The sequence below is a fragment of the Cheilinus undulatus genome, linkage group 22, assembly GCF_018320785.1.
Source record: "Cheilinus undulatus linkage group 22, ASM1832078v1, whole genome shotgun sequence".
NCBI classification, from domain to species: Eukaryota; Metazoa; Chordata; class Actinopteri; order Labriformes; family Labridae; genus Cheilinus; species Cheilinus undulatus.
The window spans coordinates 26,561,177-26,581,679 of NC_054886.1; the positions used below are offsets into that span (position 1 = coordinate 26,561,177).

A 20,503-nucleotide genomic window follows, 5' to 3' on the forward strand; every position below is an offset into this window, starting at 1 on the left:
TTTGGCAAACACAGGAATTAACAATGGTAAGTTCTACTACATGTGTGAAAATGTTTCTTCGAAAGAAATAACACAACACAGACTATGTAGCAAATAAAAGTGACTTAATCATTAATAGATGGCTTAGGCATAGTGATGGTGGACTGTAAGAAGCACTGATTGGCTGAGGATATATGCAATAAGACAATGGAGCACTGCAGAGGTTAGCATTTTAGCATTTCTGGTTCCCTCGTCTGAAAGTCTATGGTATTTTTGACTGAGTTTCAGTTAAATGAAATCAGGTCTGTGGTGAACACAAGCTCAAAAGAATTTAACGTTCTACCCTACAACATTAAATACATCTGAAAAACGCCCCACCTTTGAGTTGTGTATCTTTTCACGTCTTAATAAAAGCAGTTGCTAAAGGACAGCTAACAAGGACTACAGTGTTTATCAGGACCATATAAGTTATCACCCCTAGCCTGGTAACTGAGCCTGCTGCTCACTCTGTTGTAGTCCAATATGCATGACATTACATTACATTTTTACTCTCATCAGTTATATTTACGAACCAGATATGATGCTCACATTGTTGATTATGAAGATTATCTTCATGAACAAAACGTGTAAGTTTCATAAACTTTTTTTAACACAGATCCTGTTTTCCAAAAACCCACGGAAAAATCCCATTGACTCGCCGCTGAGGGAACTCATGTAACACTAACCTCTGGCTACAAGATAACTGCTCCACTCTGTAATATGTCAGCTAGTGTGGCTATATCCACATGAAATGTTTTGTGCCTTTCTTGCAGAAGGTTGTGTTGGGTTGACAGGGTTCTGAAACAATAGGTACTAAATGTTGCAATACGGTTAGATGCATAGATTTTGTTTCTGGCCATCAACTGTGTGCTCATAACAAGCTGGATGGCCCACCTCCTCTTCAGTCTGCAGGACACAGCATCTGCAATTTACTAAAAGAATTTCAACTTTTGGCTCATTTGACCACAGAACAGTTTTCCATGTTGCCTCAGTCCATTTTAAATGAGCTTTGGCCCAGAGAATAAGGTGGTGGTGTTTCCTGGCTTCTGCTTTGCATGATACAGCTTTGACTTGGATTTGTGGATGGCACAGCCGACTGTGTTGACAGACAATGATTTCCTGAGCATTTGCAGTGATTTCCAGTACAGAATCTTGCCTGTTTTTAATTCAGTGCCACCTTAAGGCTCAAGGATCCAATATTGACCTTTGGCCTTGTACCTCACAGAGATTTCCCCAGATTCTCTGAATCTTTTGATGATATTTTGTACCGTGGAGGGTGGGATGTTCAAAGTCTTTGCAATTTTATGTTGAGGAACATTTCTTTGAAATTGGTCAGCCGTTTGTAGATGCAGCTTTTCACAGATTGGTGAACCTCTGCCCATCTTTACTTCTTAGAGACTCTGCCACTCTAAAATGCTCCTTTTATACCCAGTCATGTTGCTAACCTGTTGCCAATTAACCTTAATTAGCTGCAAAATGCTCTTCCGGCAGCCTTTAGTTCCCTCATCCCTACTTTTGCTTTTTTTTTTTTTTTTTTACAGTTTACACAGCGACCCAACTTTTTTGGAATTGAGCTTGTAGATCAGTGAATGATGAAGTCAGTGCAATGTTTTGAATTGTGCTTGGTCAACTGTAAACTTAAGATTTTGACAGGGATTAAACTGTGAACTCTAAACATCATGTTTCTAAGATTCTGGCTAGCTAAATGCAACCTCCACTACATCCCTCCCTGACCTTCTTTGACCTGTTCTTAGACGAAACCTTCACCCTGAACTCTAGATGTGTAATGGTCTAAAAACTCCTGACTCTTGGATCAGTTATTAATCTTTTCAGGACTAATTTTGTGTCCACAGATGGGAGCTGAATCCCCTCCTGAGACGGGTGAACAAAGTTTAGTCCCCACAGTGTGAGCATGCACACACAAAAAAGGAAGAGAACAAAATCAAATTCTTCATGCCTTTTTAAACAGTCCCAGAGCCTTTGGAAACGAGTCATTGCAGCTGAATCCAACACACATGCCCGCAAGCATATTTGTGATCCCAAACACACACATTCTTCGATGCTCCAACCAGCCAGGAAGAGCTGGTTCTGTGCCAGATTGAGAAATTGGCAAGCTTGCAAATCTCAGATCATTTTAAGTCAGTTGGACAAGGACCGCCTTAACTTTAAGATGCTTTTGGGAAGCCCGAGGCCTGAGTTTCCAAAACTATGGACAGTGGCCAGGAGTTGTTCCTCTGCAGACTGTTCTTCAGCGATGTGGAGAAGAAGAGATAGCAAAGATGTTCCCCAGGGAGCAAAAGCAAGTTCAGGAGCAGCGTCAAGAGAAGTAGTCTAGATTAAGTCTCAAGGTTTTACAGTCCAAAGTTCAAGTAAGGTCTGGTCTCCCTAATGGTTTCTCCTGGCAACAGTATTTGTTGATCTTTTTTCTGTGCGCATGAATATTATCCAAGTCAGTAACAGGAAGCATACCGAGGAAACCCAATCCTGACTGATGTGCAGTTATTTTAAAATCAGCAACAAACCAAAACAAATAAATTTCCTTCAGTTCTTTTTGATGCATTTTAGATCCTTTTAGAAATACTTCAACACAAAGTGTCCCAATCCAACCTTTGCAATAGATGAGGAGGATGAGGAGCATTCATCTACAAACACCTGGAATAGACATTGATAAAGGTTTCTGACAGTGATAACTACGAACCTATTTTACTTACTGACACTAAACCAGAACATTTAATATAATGTTCAGTATTTATCATTTTTAGAAGACTGCTTCAGCACATGTTTGTTTAAAACTCTCCTGAGTCTCTCAGGTGTTTTTCCTTCTTCACAGATGGTATTTGCAAAGCAGGTAGGCACATTACATAACAGTTTAGTTTGCACTGTTAGTCATAAACACACCCACTGTATTTCACTTTTGTTGCATCTGTGGTGCTCATTAGTCAATCACAGTTGTGCATAGGATCACACAAAAATATTTTTATCCCTCCAAGTCTCATTGTTCACTTCAATGTCACTGCCTCTGTAGTTTTAAGTTTCATTCCTCTCCTGCTGAGGTACAATATACTGCCAAAAGTATTCGCTCACCTGCCTTGACTCGCATATGAACTCAAGTGACATCCCATTCTTAATCCATAGGGTTTAATATGATGTCGGCCGACCCTTTGCAGTTATAACAGCTTCAACTCTTCTGGGAAGGCTTTCCACAAGGTTTAGGAGTGTGCTCTAATTCATCCCAAAGGTGTTCTGTCGGGTTGAGGTCAGGACTATGTGCAGGCCAGTCATGTTCAGCCACACCAGACTCTCTCATCCATGTCTTTATGGACCTTGCTTTGTGCACTGGTGCACAGTCATGTTGGAACAGGAAGGGGCCATCCCCAAACTGTTCCCACAAAGTTGGGAGCATGGAATTGGGCCAAGCCCAGCTCCTGAAAAACAACCCCACACCATAATCCCCCCTCAATCAAACTTTACACTTGGCACAATGCAGTCAGACAAGTACCGTTCTCCTGGCAATCGCCAAACCCAGACTCGTCCATCAGATTGCCAGATGGAGAAGTGTGATTCGTCACTTACACCACTGCATCCGATGCTTTGCATTGCACTTGGTGATGTATGGTTTGGATGCAGCTGCCTGGCTATGGAAACCCATTCCATGAAGCTCTCTACACACTGTTCTTGAGCTAATCTGAAGGCCACATGAAGTTTGGAGGTCTGTAGCAATTGACTCTGCATAAAGTTGGTGACCTCTGCGCACTATGCGCCTCAGCATCTGCTAACCCTGCTCAATCATTTTACGTGGCCTACCACTTGGTGGCTGAGTTGCTGTCGTTCCCAATCACTTCCACTTTGTTATAATACCACTGACAGTTGACCGTGGAATATCTAGAGCGAGGAAAATTCACCACTGGACTTGTTGCACAGGTGGCATCCTATCACAGTACCACGCTGGAATTCACTGAGCTCCTGAGAGCGACCCATTCTTTCACAAATGTTTGTAGAAACAGTCCGCATGCCTAGGTACTTAATTTTATATGCCTGTGGCCATGGAAGTGATTGGAAAACCAGATTTCAATTATTGGGTGAGTGAATACTTTTGGCAATATAGTGTATGTCAACCAGTGTTAATTTTGACAGCACTTTTTAATTTAGTTTTAGTTATAGTCTTTTGCCCAAAAATCTTTTTTTTTTTCATGTGCACTTGTTTATTTTAGTTACTGTCTTGTTTTCGTCAGGGGAAAAATGGCTATTAATGAAAACAATAACGAAAATAATTAGTCAACAAAATCAACACTGATGTCCACCTAGTAATGACCACACCCTTTTTCTAATGTAAAATAAATGCAGTCAAGCAAAATAATAACAACAGATTTTTATTGTGAAGATTTTTTCAATGGCCAAAAGCAGCGATGTTCCCAGGCTTTTGTTTTCTTATCCAGCTGAACGCGCATTTGAACTGTGTTTGACTGGCTCCTCTAAAGTGGAGTAAATGCTCATAAAACAGTCAAATTCATGACTGTGTCATTGTGTCAGTGAGTTTATGATATGAGGCTGGTTTGCCAAGTAGAGTGTGGCTAAAGTTAGCAGCTAGCTCCATCAGCCCTGGTTCCTCTTTATAGATTAATTCCACTCTTAATGTGGTTACTCATCACTTTGGTTGACTATACATGAGTATAACCCTACATACAACTTTATTTTCATTTTCTTGTTCAAAATACTCCCATCCTGGGTTGTTACTACGACATGCTAAGTATTGACTTCTTCTGCTGAGGCGACAGTGGCTACTAGTAATGGAGGGCGTTTGACAGAGAGCATCAGGCCCATTTTTAAAACAAAATGGCTGTCTGACTTTGAAATGATAATAAGAGACAGATTTAGGATCTGTTAGGTCATACTGCTATAGAAACATGTTCATATAACAAAGAAAGGAGTCAGAGAGTCAGTAAATAACAAGGATGCCATGAGTCATCACATTTTGGCCACTTTATATTTGATCCAATTAGCATTTTCCAGAGTCATAATTTCTTATATTGTCCTGCCAATCCTCTGCTTCATCCCAGAGGTTAATTAATTCTTTTCTTAATGCTTCCTCTTGCCAATTGTTTTCCCTCACCGGTTCTGTGCAGGCTGCTCATAAAGAGTCTTAATAAATGACTGGAAACAGACCAGCAGGAGGGTAAGTTAATTTTGAAACACGGACGGCTCCAGCCTGAAGTGAGGAAAGTCGTCAGAGTTAAACTACCTAAAGCAGCAGGTGTAGCAGTAGGGATACATCCACTCATTCCTCCATCCTGCTGCTGTTTTAGAGCAATGATCTGAATCCCAACAGCACTGAAGTTGCTGTGTTTTATTGTAACCTCTCTGCAAGATGTTAAACACAACCAAATGACAAAGAGACATTTTTTAAGAATGCAAGATTATGGTTTAGTCGCCAAAGTGTCAGAACGTCTTGGTAGATTTGTTTAAGTGTTTGAGTCATAGCAGAGAAAACCGTGGGCTGTGTTTTAATAGACTTAAAATCATGTCAGTGATGAATCAGATAATTCCATGTTATTAGCTGTTGGCTAATGAGAACAAGCTATTAACATCAGTCAGACAGGATTCATATGTTTTATTAGATCAGTTTAATCTTTCATTAGTTTTTTAAATAAAGGCGGGTGGCCTTTCTAAAGGTTCAAGGCATTTTTATGGAACTTACTGGAGTGGATTTAGACATGGCTATCTCTGTCAGTTATGGCTTTTTCACTCAGGCACACAACTCCTGAAAATGGTTGCAAACATCCGACAGTTGAATTTTATACCCTGACTGCATTTCTTTTGAAGTGGGGAAATTTCTCCCTGCGAGTGACATGTAAAGAGCAACTCAGGAAAATTACAGGGGCAGATTGTCCTGAAAGAAGGGTTCAGTTAGATTCTAGACATGTCCATCCACCATGGTTATGCTTAACTATAATATATCTCTGTACTGACTGGATGAATCGGCATACAATGTTCAGATAATTCACGTTTCCCACAGGATACATCTCTAAGACCTTGGCCATTTTCTGACTTGTTCTTTTGGCCCCAACCAAGCCGATCAATGCTTTTTCCTAATTAATTATACATCTAAATATATCCTGGAAATTACACAAAATATTGTTCAAATGATCCCCAGAGGATAAATCTTAAAGACCCTGGTGGTCCTCTAGATTTTCTTCCTTGGCCCCCCAGGAGCTCAATGCTTCAACTTAACGTTTTTCATATCAACATCTGCTTAATGAATGACCACAATGTGTTGTTCATCAACTGGATTGGTTGGCATACGAAGTTGTTGATACAATTCAGGCCCCCCAGAGGATACATCTGAAAGAAGTGACTTGTCTTATTGGCTCAAACCTAGCAGGATAGTTTTTTTTTTTTTTTTTACTAACTTCTGTACTTAGAAATATGAAGACATGGCACAAAGTATTGTCCAATTATTCCTTTTCCTCAGAGGATAAACCATAAATACCTTAGTGGTTCACTAACTTTTCATTGGGCTTCTATCAGCTCATTGCTTTTCATTAATTGCTTTGACATATCTTAACACTTCCTGGATACATCGGCACACTAGGTTCCTTCAAATGATTCATGTTCCCCAGAGCAGTGGTTCCCAACCTTTTCACCCCGCGACCCCCAAAATAAAGGTGCCAGAGACCGGGGACCCCCACTGTACCTGAAGGTGGTTGAACACAGCCTTGCACATTCTAGAATAGTCATGTGGAGACAAGGCAGTCCACTGGGGGGAAAATGGGGGCGCTTTCTTGGGCCCAGCCAACCTGGGGGCCAGTAAAATCATGGTCAATTGTAAAATTAAGCTGTGGTATTTTTTATTTAACCTGAATAATAACCACTCTTATCAAAGACACATTTAATCTCATTTTTGTAGTAAGTAGCCCTTTCAAAAGTGATCCTTTTGTTAAAAACTGAATTAAAAAGGTTAAAAATGGCAAAAAATGGTGGGAAAGGTGGTAAAATTGGATTGTAAAAGTAGCAGCAATGGGTTAGAAATGCCAAAAGTTGGATAAAAGTGGCAAAAAAAACCAAAAATGCTATAAATGGGTTAAAGCAGCAAAAAGGGCACATTAAGTGGTTAAAAGGGATTCAAAAGTGACTGAAATGGTGTTAAAGTGGCAAAAATAGGTGGAAAATTTAGTGAAATGGGATAAAAATTGATATAAACCGGAAAAAAAGGGTTAGCTGACGCAGAAAAAGTCATATGGTACATCAGGTTATGAAATGTGGCTTGAAAAGTGGTACAAAGGGGTTAATAGTGGCAATAATGTGTCAACAGAACCAACAATAGGCAGAGAGTTGCAGGATCTGCTTTAGAAGTGGGAAAAAACAGGCAGAAAAAAGTGGCTGAAATGGTTTAAAAATGACAAAAAATGGGTTTAAAGTTGCAAAAATGTGTTAAAATTTGTCAAATTTGTGGGAAAAAGTGATGAAAATGGGTTATAATTGGTAAAATTAGTGTAAAGTGGCAACGGTGTAATTCAGCAATGTTCTTAGTTTTTTTTAAGGCATCTGGAGACCCCCAATGAGGTCCTGACCCCAGCTTTGAGAACCCCTGCCCCAGAGGATAAATCCCTTAAGACTCTCCTTGGCCCAAACACGCTGCTCCAATCAAGCTTGGAAATACATTTGTTTATAACTTTATTTCTCAATAACTGACAAACCAAATGGCAAAAAAATCTGCAGAAATTTGTGTTCCCCAGAGGATGACCCTTGAGACTTTGGTGGTCCCCTCACATATCCTCTTAGCACCAACCTAGCAAGCCAAAGTCTTTTAATAGTCTGGGATCTTACAAAGAAACTGCAACCATTCATGGTTCCCTGAGGTTAATGCTTAAGAATTACTCTAGCATGATTAGCAAAAATTATATTAAATCCCCAAAAGATTCCAATTTGTTTGTCCTTTTCATGATGGGATTATTTTTGTGTTATGAAGTTGTCGAGTCAATGCCATCTAATTACTTGGTTAGAGACCAAAACTTGAAGGAATATGAGAAATCACAGAGCTTATTCATGACCTGTCATCCAGTTTTCTATAATGCAAATACAGAAGCACATAAATCATCTCTACCACGGCTCATGAAAGGTGGGCCTATGAAGTTACCTTAGGCAAATGAATAATGACATGACATGTATATGAATGATAAAACTCTTGACTCATGGCCACATTGTGTTGTCAAATGCTGTACTTTGGAAACATTTTAATTGTGACAATCAGAGTTGAAAAGCCACTAAATTCATCCAGGAAATATATCTTACCATTAATCCCTATGAATGTACTGATAACCTTTGGTGAGGGGATTTTTGGGCTGAAATGGTTTAGCTAAGTAAGATTTTTTTTTTGTTACATCTGAGCAGCCAGAATTTTCAACTAGAATGAAAATCAAACTGGCAAACCTCAGGGTGAAAACTAACCTGAAGGCTTATCTCATAAGAATCTAAAATCTAAAGAGAATTGTGGACTTTCATTTGAAACTTTATCTGCAAAGTTTTGCCGGTGAAAATCTGATATTCAGATATGAAAATAAGTAAAGATATGTTTATATATTTATTTTTGACCTAACTGCTATAAAAGTTTCATCTGATTGAAGTTCTAATTTTATTTTCTTGTCTTTTTTATCTCAGCGTTTCATCCAGTACCTGGCCTCCAGAAACACTCTGTTCAACCTGAACAACTTCCTGGATAAAGGAGCTCTGCAAGGTAAAAAAAATAAAACACGTATTCCCACAAAGGTCTTGAAAACAATTCAAAAGCTTCATTGATTTCTTGATTATACAGAAACAAGAAAAAAATCTAACAGAACATCACTGAGCACTTCAAACATTCTGCTGCGTTTTATAGCACAGAGAGAGTACATTCATAACAGTGTCAGATGACATAAAACCCAGTGTACTTCCCTCCGTGCGACTCTGTCCCGTCCTCTCCCCCTCAGGTTATGACATGTCAACCTTCATCAGACGATACAGCCGTTACCTGAATGAGAAGGCCATGTCCTACAGACTGGTGGCTGTGGATTTCACCAAGATGAAGAGGGGGTAAGGGAGAGCACACACACTATATGACAACTCCAATCATCATTTCACACTCATCTTCTCACGCAACACTAGGTGGGTGTTTGACTTTTTGAACTAGAGACAGAAATGGATGTATCTCTTATGCTGATGATGCCTTACTGTATCTATCGAAGCGTGTATTAAAGGCGATCTTGTGTGTGGAAAATGAAAGAGTCTTTCAGATTTGAAAAACAGACTGATGGGGATTTCTGTGATCTTAGGTCCTAGTCTTTATCATGGACTAGTTAGCTGCTGCCTTCTGCTACACCACAAATGCTATTTTTATTATATTTTTTGTTTTTATTTCCCAAAGCCTAAAAAATCATCAATTCTTTGCATTTGCTTATGTCTGTGGTATCAAATGGCAATTTCCATTATTGGGAAATACATGATTGCACAGTACAAACAGGCATTCTATCTGTGTTATAGTGGTATCACAGCAAGAATTGATTGCTACAACATCTGAAAAACTGATGTTATTTTAAAAAAATGTTATTTGAAGTAATTTTATTTAAATCAATTTTATCTGACTTTGAGACATGATCTATCTATATTTATATACAGTATTATGCAGAACTTTTGGCCATGTCTGGGCCAAAAATTGAGGCTGAAGTAAGGCATGTAAAGGCGAGTAAGCCCACCTGAAGGCACCATTGGGTGGGACGGAGGATTAACACAACCCCCGTCATGCTCTGGATGTCCTTGCATATTGACATCAGCATGTGAAGGTAATCTGTTGAAAAAATAACAAAGTCCACACCTTTAGGACACAGTAAGGAGTCGATGTGGCGAGTAAGCATGACCTAGAGTACCGCCCGGGTGAATGGGAGGGTTACCACAAGCCCACAGTCGCGCTCTGCTTTTCCCCCATGCAAGGGCCCTAAGAACATCGGTGGTGCCCTTCTTAGGTCGTTTCCACCAAGCGGTCCGGCTCAGTTCAGTGCGGAATGGCACGCATTTTTTTGCGTTTGCATAGAGCAAAAGTTGGAAAGGGTCCCAAAAACCGACCCGTACCATCCCACTTTTCGGCACTCTTCCATAGGGGTGCCAGTCTTACCTATCCGTACCAAAAAGGTGGAGCTACACACACAACAATAGGGGCTGCATTGACGTCACTTCAGCGCACGACTCAGCTGCTTGCCTCCAGGCTTCAAAACACGGAAGTTTGCGCTGTGAGGAGCGGGCAAAACAACGGGAAAAAAAAACGGAGTAATATCTGCCTAAATGGGAAATATTTGGACTAGATGGAGATCCAAACTGTTTCCTAGTCTATGGATATTGGTATCTGGCCACAAATTAAGTTTCCTGAGGTTTATCTGGACCTGATTTTAAGAAGACAAAGCAGAGCCCAAAGGCTCACATCAGCCTGATCCATCCACGATGGATGTGAAACTAAATTAATGCTTAAGTTTTGTGAATACAAAGCCTTTAAACTGTTTATTCTCTTCTATATCTAGTTATTAATCTACTTCTTACTTAAGGTAACCTGTGAAAACATCGCTCTGTGGTTGTTGAACGTGCTTGTAAAACTTAAGGCTGCAGACTATTTTACAACAAGATCAGTGCACCCTGAATTTCTGACTTAATCTAGCTTGATTTTAACACCAGCTGAACTTTTCCTTTATTTTCAATGCATCAAATTCTCACAGTACAGCTCTAAACTTTAATTTTTTGTCCTATAAAGTGTTCTAGACTAGATATATTCACATATAAACGTACCGTTATAACTCAAACGTCTCTGTACACGTATTCCATAAGCTGAGGATCTGTACTGACAGCGGTTAACATCATTAAAATGTAGTTAGTTTTTTTAAAAAAAGCACTTTCAGCTGAAATAAAGCTGTTTACTGCTTATTCCCTACTGATTTCTGTCACTCACCCTTTCTATAACTCTGTGGCTGGAACAGCTGACTCACGCTGACTGTGACTTCAAATGCACAGCCTTTACAGCCCACCCACCAAGCGAGGGTAGGGGTGTCTGTGGAAATGCAAACTATTTTGGGGTTTATCGTACCAAACCATACCAAACCGAACTGAATCAAATTGGTATTACCGGAGGTGAAAAGGCCTAGACAAAAGAGATGCCGCTGAGCTTGACCTTGGCTGCTGAGGCACATGTGTTTCCACATGTGTTGAGTTTGACTCAACACATGTAAAACAAAATCAAGAAAACATGATTTTATTATTCTGGTTTCTGCGGGACAATCAAAGTTGGACCACAGGCCACATTTGGCCCCCTTGACGTCGTTTGGACACCCCTGACATATACCGTCTAAGAACATACATAATGCTTGTCAGAAAAACAATTTGTTAGCACAGTATCTAAGTAAAGACTGCAGCTGTATTCAAACTCTACAAGCCCTACATCCCCTAAACAAAAATATGCTGATGACTGTATTATTTTCCATAATGACACATGCTTTGGTAAAGTTTTATTGCAGTAAACTAACATTTTTGGTAGACTTATGCATGCAGCTATTCCTTATAGTGTTAAGGTATGATTTAATCCTAAAAGAAGAATGTTTTATAGAAAGGACAGAAGCTGCATTAATTCTGAAGGTTATGTTGGATGTATTCTTCATATCTTATAAGTCTGACAGTGGTGCAGCATCAATAACTCCTCTGTTATACGTCTCCTGCTGAGGGGACTCATTATTCTTTTCAAAAGTTTCTCTTTCAGTCGCCGTATGTTGCTCAATGTTTACCTCCACTAACTGGGGAATTTTGCATGACTGAGGAAACTTTAGTATGCAAAACATAAGTTTTTCTTTTTATTGTATTGTATTTTTCTCTGTTTTTGTGTAAATTATCCTGAAAATTTGCATAACAAGACGTCTGTTGCAAATGTGTCTGCGTCTCTGTGTTGTCACAGGATTGACGGTGTGATGCGCACCATGAACACAGAGAAGCTGATCAAGACGCTGCCCATCATTCAGAACCAGCTGGATGCTCTGCTGGATTTCCAGGTACTGTGTGTGTTCTGTTTATGCATGCCTGTCGAAGCTGTCGATTCACTTTCCAATCAAAATGTAAATAGAAACAACAGTTTAGAAGGCTTTGAAAACTCCACTGATGGAGTTTAAGACGCACATAATGACGACAGATTTCAGGTTTTAGTATTTGAGAGTTTGTGTGTACGTGGAGGGGAAAAGGAATTGGGTGGGGATTTGCAGAAGTCGGAGGGCGAATTGTGGTTTGTGCCAGCGAGCTTCAAAGAGCGATAAAAATGGACGGTGAAGTTTCTCATTGGAATGCATACGCAGATGTGTGTGTTTGTGTGAGTCCATCCTTATTTCCACTTAAACTAGACCGAAACTTTCTCTTTGTGTGTGAGAGGGTTCAATTCAAAGGAAAGGGCTGAAGAAAGATATTTTCATTTTTTTACAAAAAGGTTTTGAAAGCTGTGAAAAGAGATGTCTCCTTACCTTCTCCCTCTCTCCCTCTCTCTCTGGTAGAAAAACGTTTGTGGACCACCAAGGTCTTTAAGAGCTAAGGAGGCTGTCTGAGCTATGCTTTGTTAAAATTGTAGTTGCTGAGATGCATTAAAGGATAAGTAGGAGACTGGAGCTGTATTATGAGGCTAAATTGAAAAGTTTAGGCACCACCAAAGTCACCAAGATTCAACATCAGGGGACAATGAATGCCTGAACTGTTTGTATGGATTCATCAATGAATGCTCACATAATGCTGAGAAGAAATGTTTACGGACCATCAAAGTCTCAGGATTCACCCTCTGGGGAGCAAGACTGTCCCCTCAGAATTTGTGCTAATTCCTATATAGCAGTGGTTCTCAACCTTGGGGTCGTGACCCCCATGGGGGTCGCGAGACACTGAGAGGAGGTCTCCAGTTGCCCTAAAAAACTATGAATATTTTTAAAATTACACCGTTGCCACTTTACACCAATTTTGTCAAAATTTGTACCCCATTCCATCAATTTTTCCCAACAGTATTAACACATTTTTACCATTTAACACCTGTTTTTGTCAGTTTTAAACCTTTTCCACCACTTTTTACCTGTTTTGCTACTTCTAAATCAATTCTTGCCACTTAAGCTTAATGTTGCCTCTGTTGACCCATTATTGATACTATTAACCCCTTTAAACCACTTTTTGCACCCAGTTTTTCCCATTTTAACCACATTTCCCCATTTGATATGCCCATTTTTGCTTGTTTAACCAATTTCTCCCAATCTGCCTATTTTTTCTTTCTCAGTTAACCCTCGTTTGCCAGTTTATATTCACTTTACATCCCATTTCACCAAATTTTCATCCTTTTTTGCAAATTTAAAGCCATTTCAGCCGCATTTTAACTCATTTTTACCACTATTTCCGCCCACTTTTGCCACTTCAACCCATTTAAACCTTTTTGCCATTTCTATCTAATATTTGCCACTTATTTACTTTTGAAATCCAACTTCACCACTTTTTCCACCTTTTTTTCCATTATTAACCCATTTTAATCCTTTTTTTTTTGACAAAAGGGATTCACATTTTTAAGAAGGCTTCTTCCTACACAAATGATTAAAAAAAGAGATTTGTTTCTTTGAGAAGAGTGTTTTTTCAGGTTAAATACGAAATATCACAGCTTAACTTTACAATGGATCATAATTTTGTTGACCTCCATGGGCCCCCAGTTTGGCTGAGTGCCAGAAACCTCTCCCATTTATCCCCCTTCATGGACGGCCTTGTCTGCACATGACTATTCTTAAACGTGCATGGTTGTATTCAACCACCTTCAGGTACAGTGGGGGTCCCTGGTTTCTGGCACCTTTATTTTGGGGGTCGCAGGCTGAGAAGTCTGAGAACCACTGCTCTACAGGATGTTAAAAAATGTAATAGCATTAGCAAAAACATTTCCTGCTTGCTTGGCACCAAAAAGTGAGGGAGCAACCAGTCTTAAGGATGTATCGTCTTGAGAACATGAACTACCAGAACAACATTTCGTTGCCATTCATCAGGAACGTGTTAAGATATATTAAATGGAAAGTGAAAAATATTGAGATGCTATGGCCCTAGGTGGTCATGATAAGGGACCAATAAAGGCTTTAGGATTCAGCCTCTGGGGAACATGATTTGTGCCAATTGATATTGATTATCCTCTGGGGAGAATGATCAAGGTCTGGAAGATTTATCCTCTGAGGAAAATGAATAATCTGGCATTTCAAGTCAATTCATCACATACATGCTGAGATGATATTTTTTAGGTTAAACAAAGACACCATCCTGATTTGTTGATGCTAAGGTTAGTAAGTCTGAAAACCACCAAGGTCTTACACATTCATCCTCTGGGGAACTTGAATAACCCTGACATTTGAGTTATTCTAGGGTGAAGGAGGACTCAAGGACTTTTGTCAGTTGATTCTCGCTGTTAAAAGTAAAGTTTCTCTCTGTTTTTCTCTCTCTCCATGACTCTACCTCGTTTGACCCACTCTCCTCCCCTGTTCCCTGCTCTAACCTGCGCTTCCTCATTCCACCTTGCTTTACCCCACGCTATCACACTCTGCCTTACTCTTCCCTGCTTTTCCTCAATCTACCTCGCTCTACCCCTATCTACCTCACTCTACTCTGTCTTACCTCACTCTGCCCCACTTAATCCCGCTGTACCTTGCTCTGCCTCATCTACTTTGTTCAACCCTACTCTCAATCTCCCAAACTCTTCCCTGCTTTTCCTTGATCTAATTCACTCTACCTTGTTTTATTTGACTCTACCTCCCTCTACTCAACTGTACCCTGCTCCACCACTCCCTAACTCACTTAACATCCCTCTACCCCAATCTGCCCTGCTCTACTTAACACTACCTCTCTTTACCTTCCGCTACCTCTCTCTACCCTGCTCTTCCCTTCACTATCTTACTCTACCTCATTCAACATTCCTCTACTACTCTCTACCTCCCTTAACCTCCTTCTCCCCACCCTATTCTGATCTACTAAACACTACCTCCCCTTACCTGCCTCTTACTCCCTCTACCCCACTGTCCCCTGCTCTACCACACTCTGCCTTGGTCTACTAAACACCTCCTCCCTTTACCTGTCTCTCCCTTACTCTATCCCACTTTACCCTGCTCAACCAAACTATACCTTGCTTTTACTTCCTCTACCCCACTCTACCTTCCTCTACTCCGCTTTAACCTGCTCTAACACTCTTTACCCCCTTTATCATTCTGTACCACTCTTTACCTTGCCTAACCTTACCTTACCTCACTCTGCCTTTGCTCTACCAAATACTACATCCCTTGACTTACCTCTACCTCCCTCTGCCCCACTTTGTCTCACGTTAACTCACTCTACTTTCCCAATCTACTCTGCTCTACTGCTCTACTTTGCTTAACCTCTATCTACCTCGCATTAACTTGTTCTATCCCACTCTACATTCCTCTACCCCACACTACCCTGTTCTGTGACACTCTACCTCCCTTTACCTGCCTCTACCTCACTCTGCCTTGCTCTACTAAACACTACCTCCTGTTACCGGCCTTAACCTCCTTCTACCCTACTCTACCCTGCTCTACAACACTCTACCTTGCTTAACTTCCCTCCACCTCTACCCTGCTCTATCTAATCTTATCTTACCCCACTCATTCAATCCTTTTATACCTTGCTCTTTCCTAATCTACCTTGTTCTGTTTCATCTACCTCACTTTACCTCCCTCTACCCCATTGTTTCATCAACCCTACTCTGCTCTTATTTACTTTACCTCCCTATACCCCCCTCTTTCATCTTCCCTACTCTACTCTATCTTACTTTACCTCACTCTACTTTGCTCTGCCACACTCTACCTCACTTTACCTCCCTCTACTCCACTGTTTCATCTTCCCTACTCTGCTCTGTCTTACTTTACCTCACTCTACCTTGCTCTACCACACTCTACCTCACCTTACCTCTCTCTACCCCACTGTTTCATCTTCTCTACTCTACTCTATCTTGCTCTACCTCACTCTACCTTGCTCTGCCACACTCTACCTTACTTAACCTCCCTCTACCCCGCTCAACCCTACTGTACCTTGGCCAACCCCACTCTTCCCACCCTGTTCTGCCCTACTCTGCCTTGCTCTACCTCTCTCTCCAGGCCAACCCTAACGAGCTGACCAACGGAGTGATCAACTCTGCCTTCATGCTGCTCTTCAAAGACTCCATCAGGCTGTTTGCTGCTTACAATGAGGGGGTCATCAACCTTCTGGGTAACACACATACAGCACACAGACCAACAAATGCAGACATGCACAGATGCACACTCTCTTTCCTCTCCTGCTCTCTCTCCTGCATGTGTCAAAAACGATGAGGTGTAAGTATAGCTACAGCTTGTTCTGTGTGCACAAACACACACACAGTCAGGTCTGAGAGAGAGATGTAAACAGGAACACACACAACACTCCCAGCATATGTGCTCACAGTCTGGTTGTCACGGCAGCAGAGAGGGTTTCGACAGGCTGTCATGTAGCTGCTAAGTGCTTCTGTTTGTCTCCACTCAATCATGCACTGATGGCTCCTGCCTCCCTTCTCTCCCTTATCCTTCTTTCCTTTCCCTTTCAAATCAGTTTTTCTTTTCTTATTTCTACCTGCCTTCTGTCTCTCCACAGAGAAATACTTCGACATGAAGAAGAACCAGTGCAAAGACGCTCTGGATATCTACAAGAAATTTCTTTACAGGATGACCAAGCTGTCTGAGTTCCTCAAAGTGGCTGAGGTATATACACCCGCAGATAACACAAACCAACTGAAAGCATAGAACTGTGCCCTATATTAGGAATTATAGCCCTAATTCCAAAAAAGTTGGGGCACCGTGTAAAATGTGAATAAAAACAAAAAGTTTAAAAATCTCATACACACACATTTTATTCACAATAGAACACACACATCAGATTTTAACATTTCATGAAAAATGTTAGCTCATGCTGAATGTGATGGCAGCAGCACATCTCAAAAAAGTAGGGTCGAGGCAACAAAAGGCTCGAAAAGTAAGCAGTATTAATGAGCATATTGCAACTAATCTGGTTAACTGACAACAGGTCAGAACAAATCACAGCATGAGCTCACGAACACTTACAGAAATCACTGTCTGTCAACACAGTTCATCCACAAAGGCAAGTTAAAGCTGTATAATGGAAAGAAGAAGCCGTATGTGAACACAATCTAGAAATGCTGCCACCTTTGGGCCAAAGCTCTTTTACAATGGGCTGAGGCAAAATGGAAAACCTTTCCATGGTCAGAAGAATCAAAATTTGAAATTCTTTTCAGAAACCAAGGACGCTGTATCCTGTAAACTACAGAGGACCATCCAGCTTGTTATCCTAGCTCAGTTCTAGAGTCTGCATCTCTTATGGTATGGGGTTGCATTCATGCTTATGGCGTGGGCAGCTTACACATCTGCAAAGGCACTGTCAATGCTGACAAGTATATGAAGGTTTTAGAGCAACATATGCTCCCATCCACACAACATTTTCTCAGGGAAGGCCTTGGATATTTCAGCAAGACAATCCTAAATCACATACCACATCCATCACAACAGCTTGGCTTCACAGTAGGAGAATCAGGGTGTTGGACTGGCCTTCCTGCAGCCCAGTTGTTCACCAACAGAAAATATCACAAAACAAAAACGCAAGCAAACCCAGGACTGTTGAGCAGCTGGAATCCTACATTAGACAAGAATGGGACAACATTCCTCTCCCAAAACTTCAGCAACTGGTCTCTTCACTTCCCAGATGTTACAGACTGTTGTTGAAAGAAGAGGGGATGCTACACAAGGGCCCTGTTCTTACTTTTTTGATATGTGTGGCAGCCATCAAATTCAAAATGATTTATGAAATGGTGAAATGTCTCTGTTTCAGCATCTGCTATCTCTTTTGTCTTATTGTAAATGAAATATGGGTGTATGAGATTTGAAATCCTGCATTCTGTTTTCATTTACATTTTACACAGTGCCCCAACTTTTTTGGAATCAGTGTCATAGCTAATTTAAAGGTCTAATTTGAATTTTCCCCAAGGTTTTTAATTTTTAGGAAGAGAAAGTTACCCTTTTTTTTTCTCTCAAACTTTCCCGTCTTGACCACATCCCCTTAACGGCCACATTTAACCGGGACTTCCCTTTAAAGTCAGATTGAACTGCACAGATTTAGACACAGTTTTACCTGATTACATTGTGGCAGCCATTGTCAAACATCAGACCAGAATATGAATATCTGGAATGATCAACGCTCTTGCAGTTGGACACAATCACCAATGCATCCAGGATGTCCCACAGTGCTTGTTATCACAAGACTTAGGCTGTTATGTGGGTTTATATTGTGGTGAAGCTTCACCTCTAATACCCAAATCTGCTTACACCAGCAAAAACACTACTTGTACTGCTTTATTTCCCATGTTAAGACTGAATCCTTCCACACATAGCAACTCTATCGCACACATGTGACTTCCCCATTTGCTCCACATTTGCTCTGCACACATTTACATGCGCATACGTACAGACACACACGCCCAGAATAACCCTTAAGATGGAGGATGTGGTTAGGCGCTCCGTTAAGTCCCTCTCCCTCCACTCCCTGCACTCCACCATCTAATCCTTCGTCCTCCTCGCTCTCCTCCTGACAAAGATGGATACTAGTGAGGCTCTCTTACCCAGTGCCCACACATCATCCCTCTTTTCTCTCTCCTCTTGTGCCCTCTTCTTTCCCTTTGCGTTTTTTTTTTCAGTAGGTTTGAAGCAGTCAGAATCAGCTACTGTAGTTTTTCATTTTCTTTGCTTTAATGTACATGGAAATAAAACCGTCTTTTATCTTTTATAATTAGGTTTAAGAAGCTCCCTTGACCATGAAGTGTGTTTTTTTTCAGACATGATTAAAAACAAAAGTGCTTAATTAAAAAAGAGACCCATTCAATGAAGAAACTGCTAATGAGCTGCTCATCTTGATCATGTCAAGGTTTGCTGATCTGGAATCAGTTTCCCAGTGTTGTATCTTTCCGCTTTAGAGGATCAGGCTGTCTGATACAGTTTTAAGAACATCAATATTTAAAAATCCTCCCTGAAAGCACTCAAAGCATTTGTAGGTGGTGGTTAGGGCATTTTGGGTAAAAGACATAAAGAGGAAAGGAGTCTGTTTCCTTCTATAGGACCATGATGGGACTTTGTCTTGGAAAAATGCGTGAAAACAAATGGCAACATTTTTATCACTATGTTTTATTATATTATTATAAAATTTGGCAATTAAAAACATAATTAAGAAATTACATTATGTTTGGACATGACTGCAATAATGTATTTGGAAATGCAACCCTAATTCCAAAAAAGCTGGGACATTGTAAGTAAAAAAGCAGAAAGCAATGATGTGATTTTATTCACAATAGAACATACACAACATAATCCATGTTGAAACTGAGACATTTTACCATTACATGAAAAATATCAGCTCATTTTGAATTTGATGACAGCAACTGGAGACCATTTGCTGGGGAGGAATGTTGTCCCATTCTCGTCTGATGTTGGGATTCTAGCAACTCAACTGTCCTGGGTCTTCTTTGCTGGATTTTTCTTTGTTATGATGCTACATATGTTTTCTATCGGTGAAAGATCTGGACTTCAGACAGGACAGTTCAACACCCAGACTCTTCTACTGTGAAGCCATGATGTTGTGATGGATATGATATGTGGTTTGATATTGTCTATATATAATATTGCTGAAATATGCAAGGTCTACCCTGTTTGGGGGCACACAGGACACATCGTCCTTGATTTCCAAAAAGAATTTCAAAATCTGATTCTTCTGACCACAGAACAGTTTTCCATTTTGCCTCTTTCCATTGTAAAAGAGCTTTGGCCCACTCAGAGAAGATGGCAGCATTTCTGTATCATGTTCATATCAAGCTTCTTCTTTTCATGATACAGCTTCAACATGCATGTGTGCATGGCACAGTGAACTGTGTTGACAGTGATTTCTGGAAGTCTTCCTGAGCCCATGCAGGGATGTCCTGCACAGACTTATGCCTGTTTTAATGCAGTGCTATCTGAGGGCCAAAGCTCTTGTCAAGCCTTTCCCCTGCACACAGAGATTTCTCCAGATTCTTTTAACCCTTTAAAGCCTATTGTATCATATTTGATACACACTTTAATGAAACCTCTATCTAATCAATCTGACCTACATTCACCTTTTGTATGCAATCTAATAAATGATAAAAATGACCACCAGTGGACTATCAATTACCAGAAACCCCGACTGAGGTGTGTCAAACTCAGTCCCAGCAGGGGCCAGTATCTGGATTTACAGTAGGTCTAACCTGAGGGCCGAACAGGGTCAACATTTAACCAAAAACTGTCAACCTTATTTTCACCAGTGATGAATTATGGCAAAGTAAAAAACAACTTGATGATAAAGAATATTTGGATTTAAAAAATTCAAAATGATAAGTTTA

General features: G+C 40.5%; 1 protein-coding gene across 2 annotated transcripts in view; it reads left to right on the forward strand.

Annotated features, from left to right (window-relative positions):
* Window positions 1-20,503, forward strand: part of si:ch211-200p22.4 (phosphatidylinositol-binding clathrin assembly protein) — a 173,323-nt gene that overhangs the window by 78,057 nt on the left and 74,763 nt on the right. For both annotated transcript variants that reach the window (XM_041779660.1, XM_041779661.1), the window contains exons 3-7: window positions 8,674-8,749; window positions 8,982-9,084; window positions 11,975-12,068; window positions 16,170-16,281; window positions 16,681-16,787. In XM_041779660.1, coding sequence (XP_041635594.1) covers window positions 8,674-8,749; window positions 8,982-9,084; window positions 11,975-12,068; window positions 16,170-16,281; window positions 16,681-16,787 — 492 coding nt within the window. The remainder of the gene's footprint in view (window positions 1-8,673; window positions 8,750-8,981; window positions 9,085-11,974; window positions 12,069-16,169; window positions 16,282-16,680; window positions 16,788-20,503) is intronic.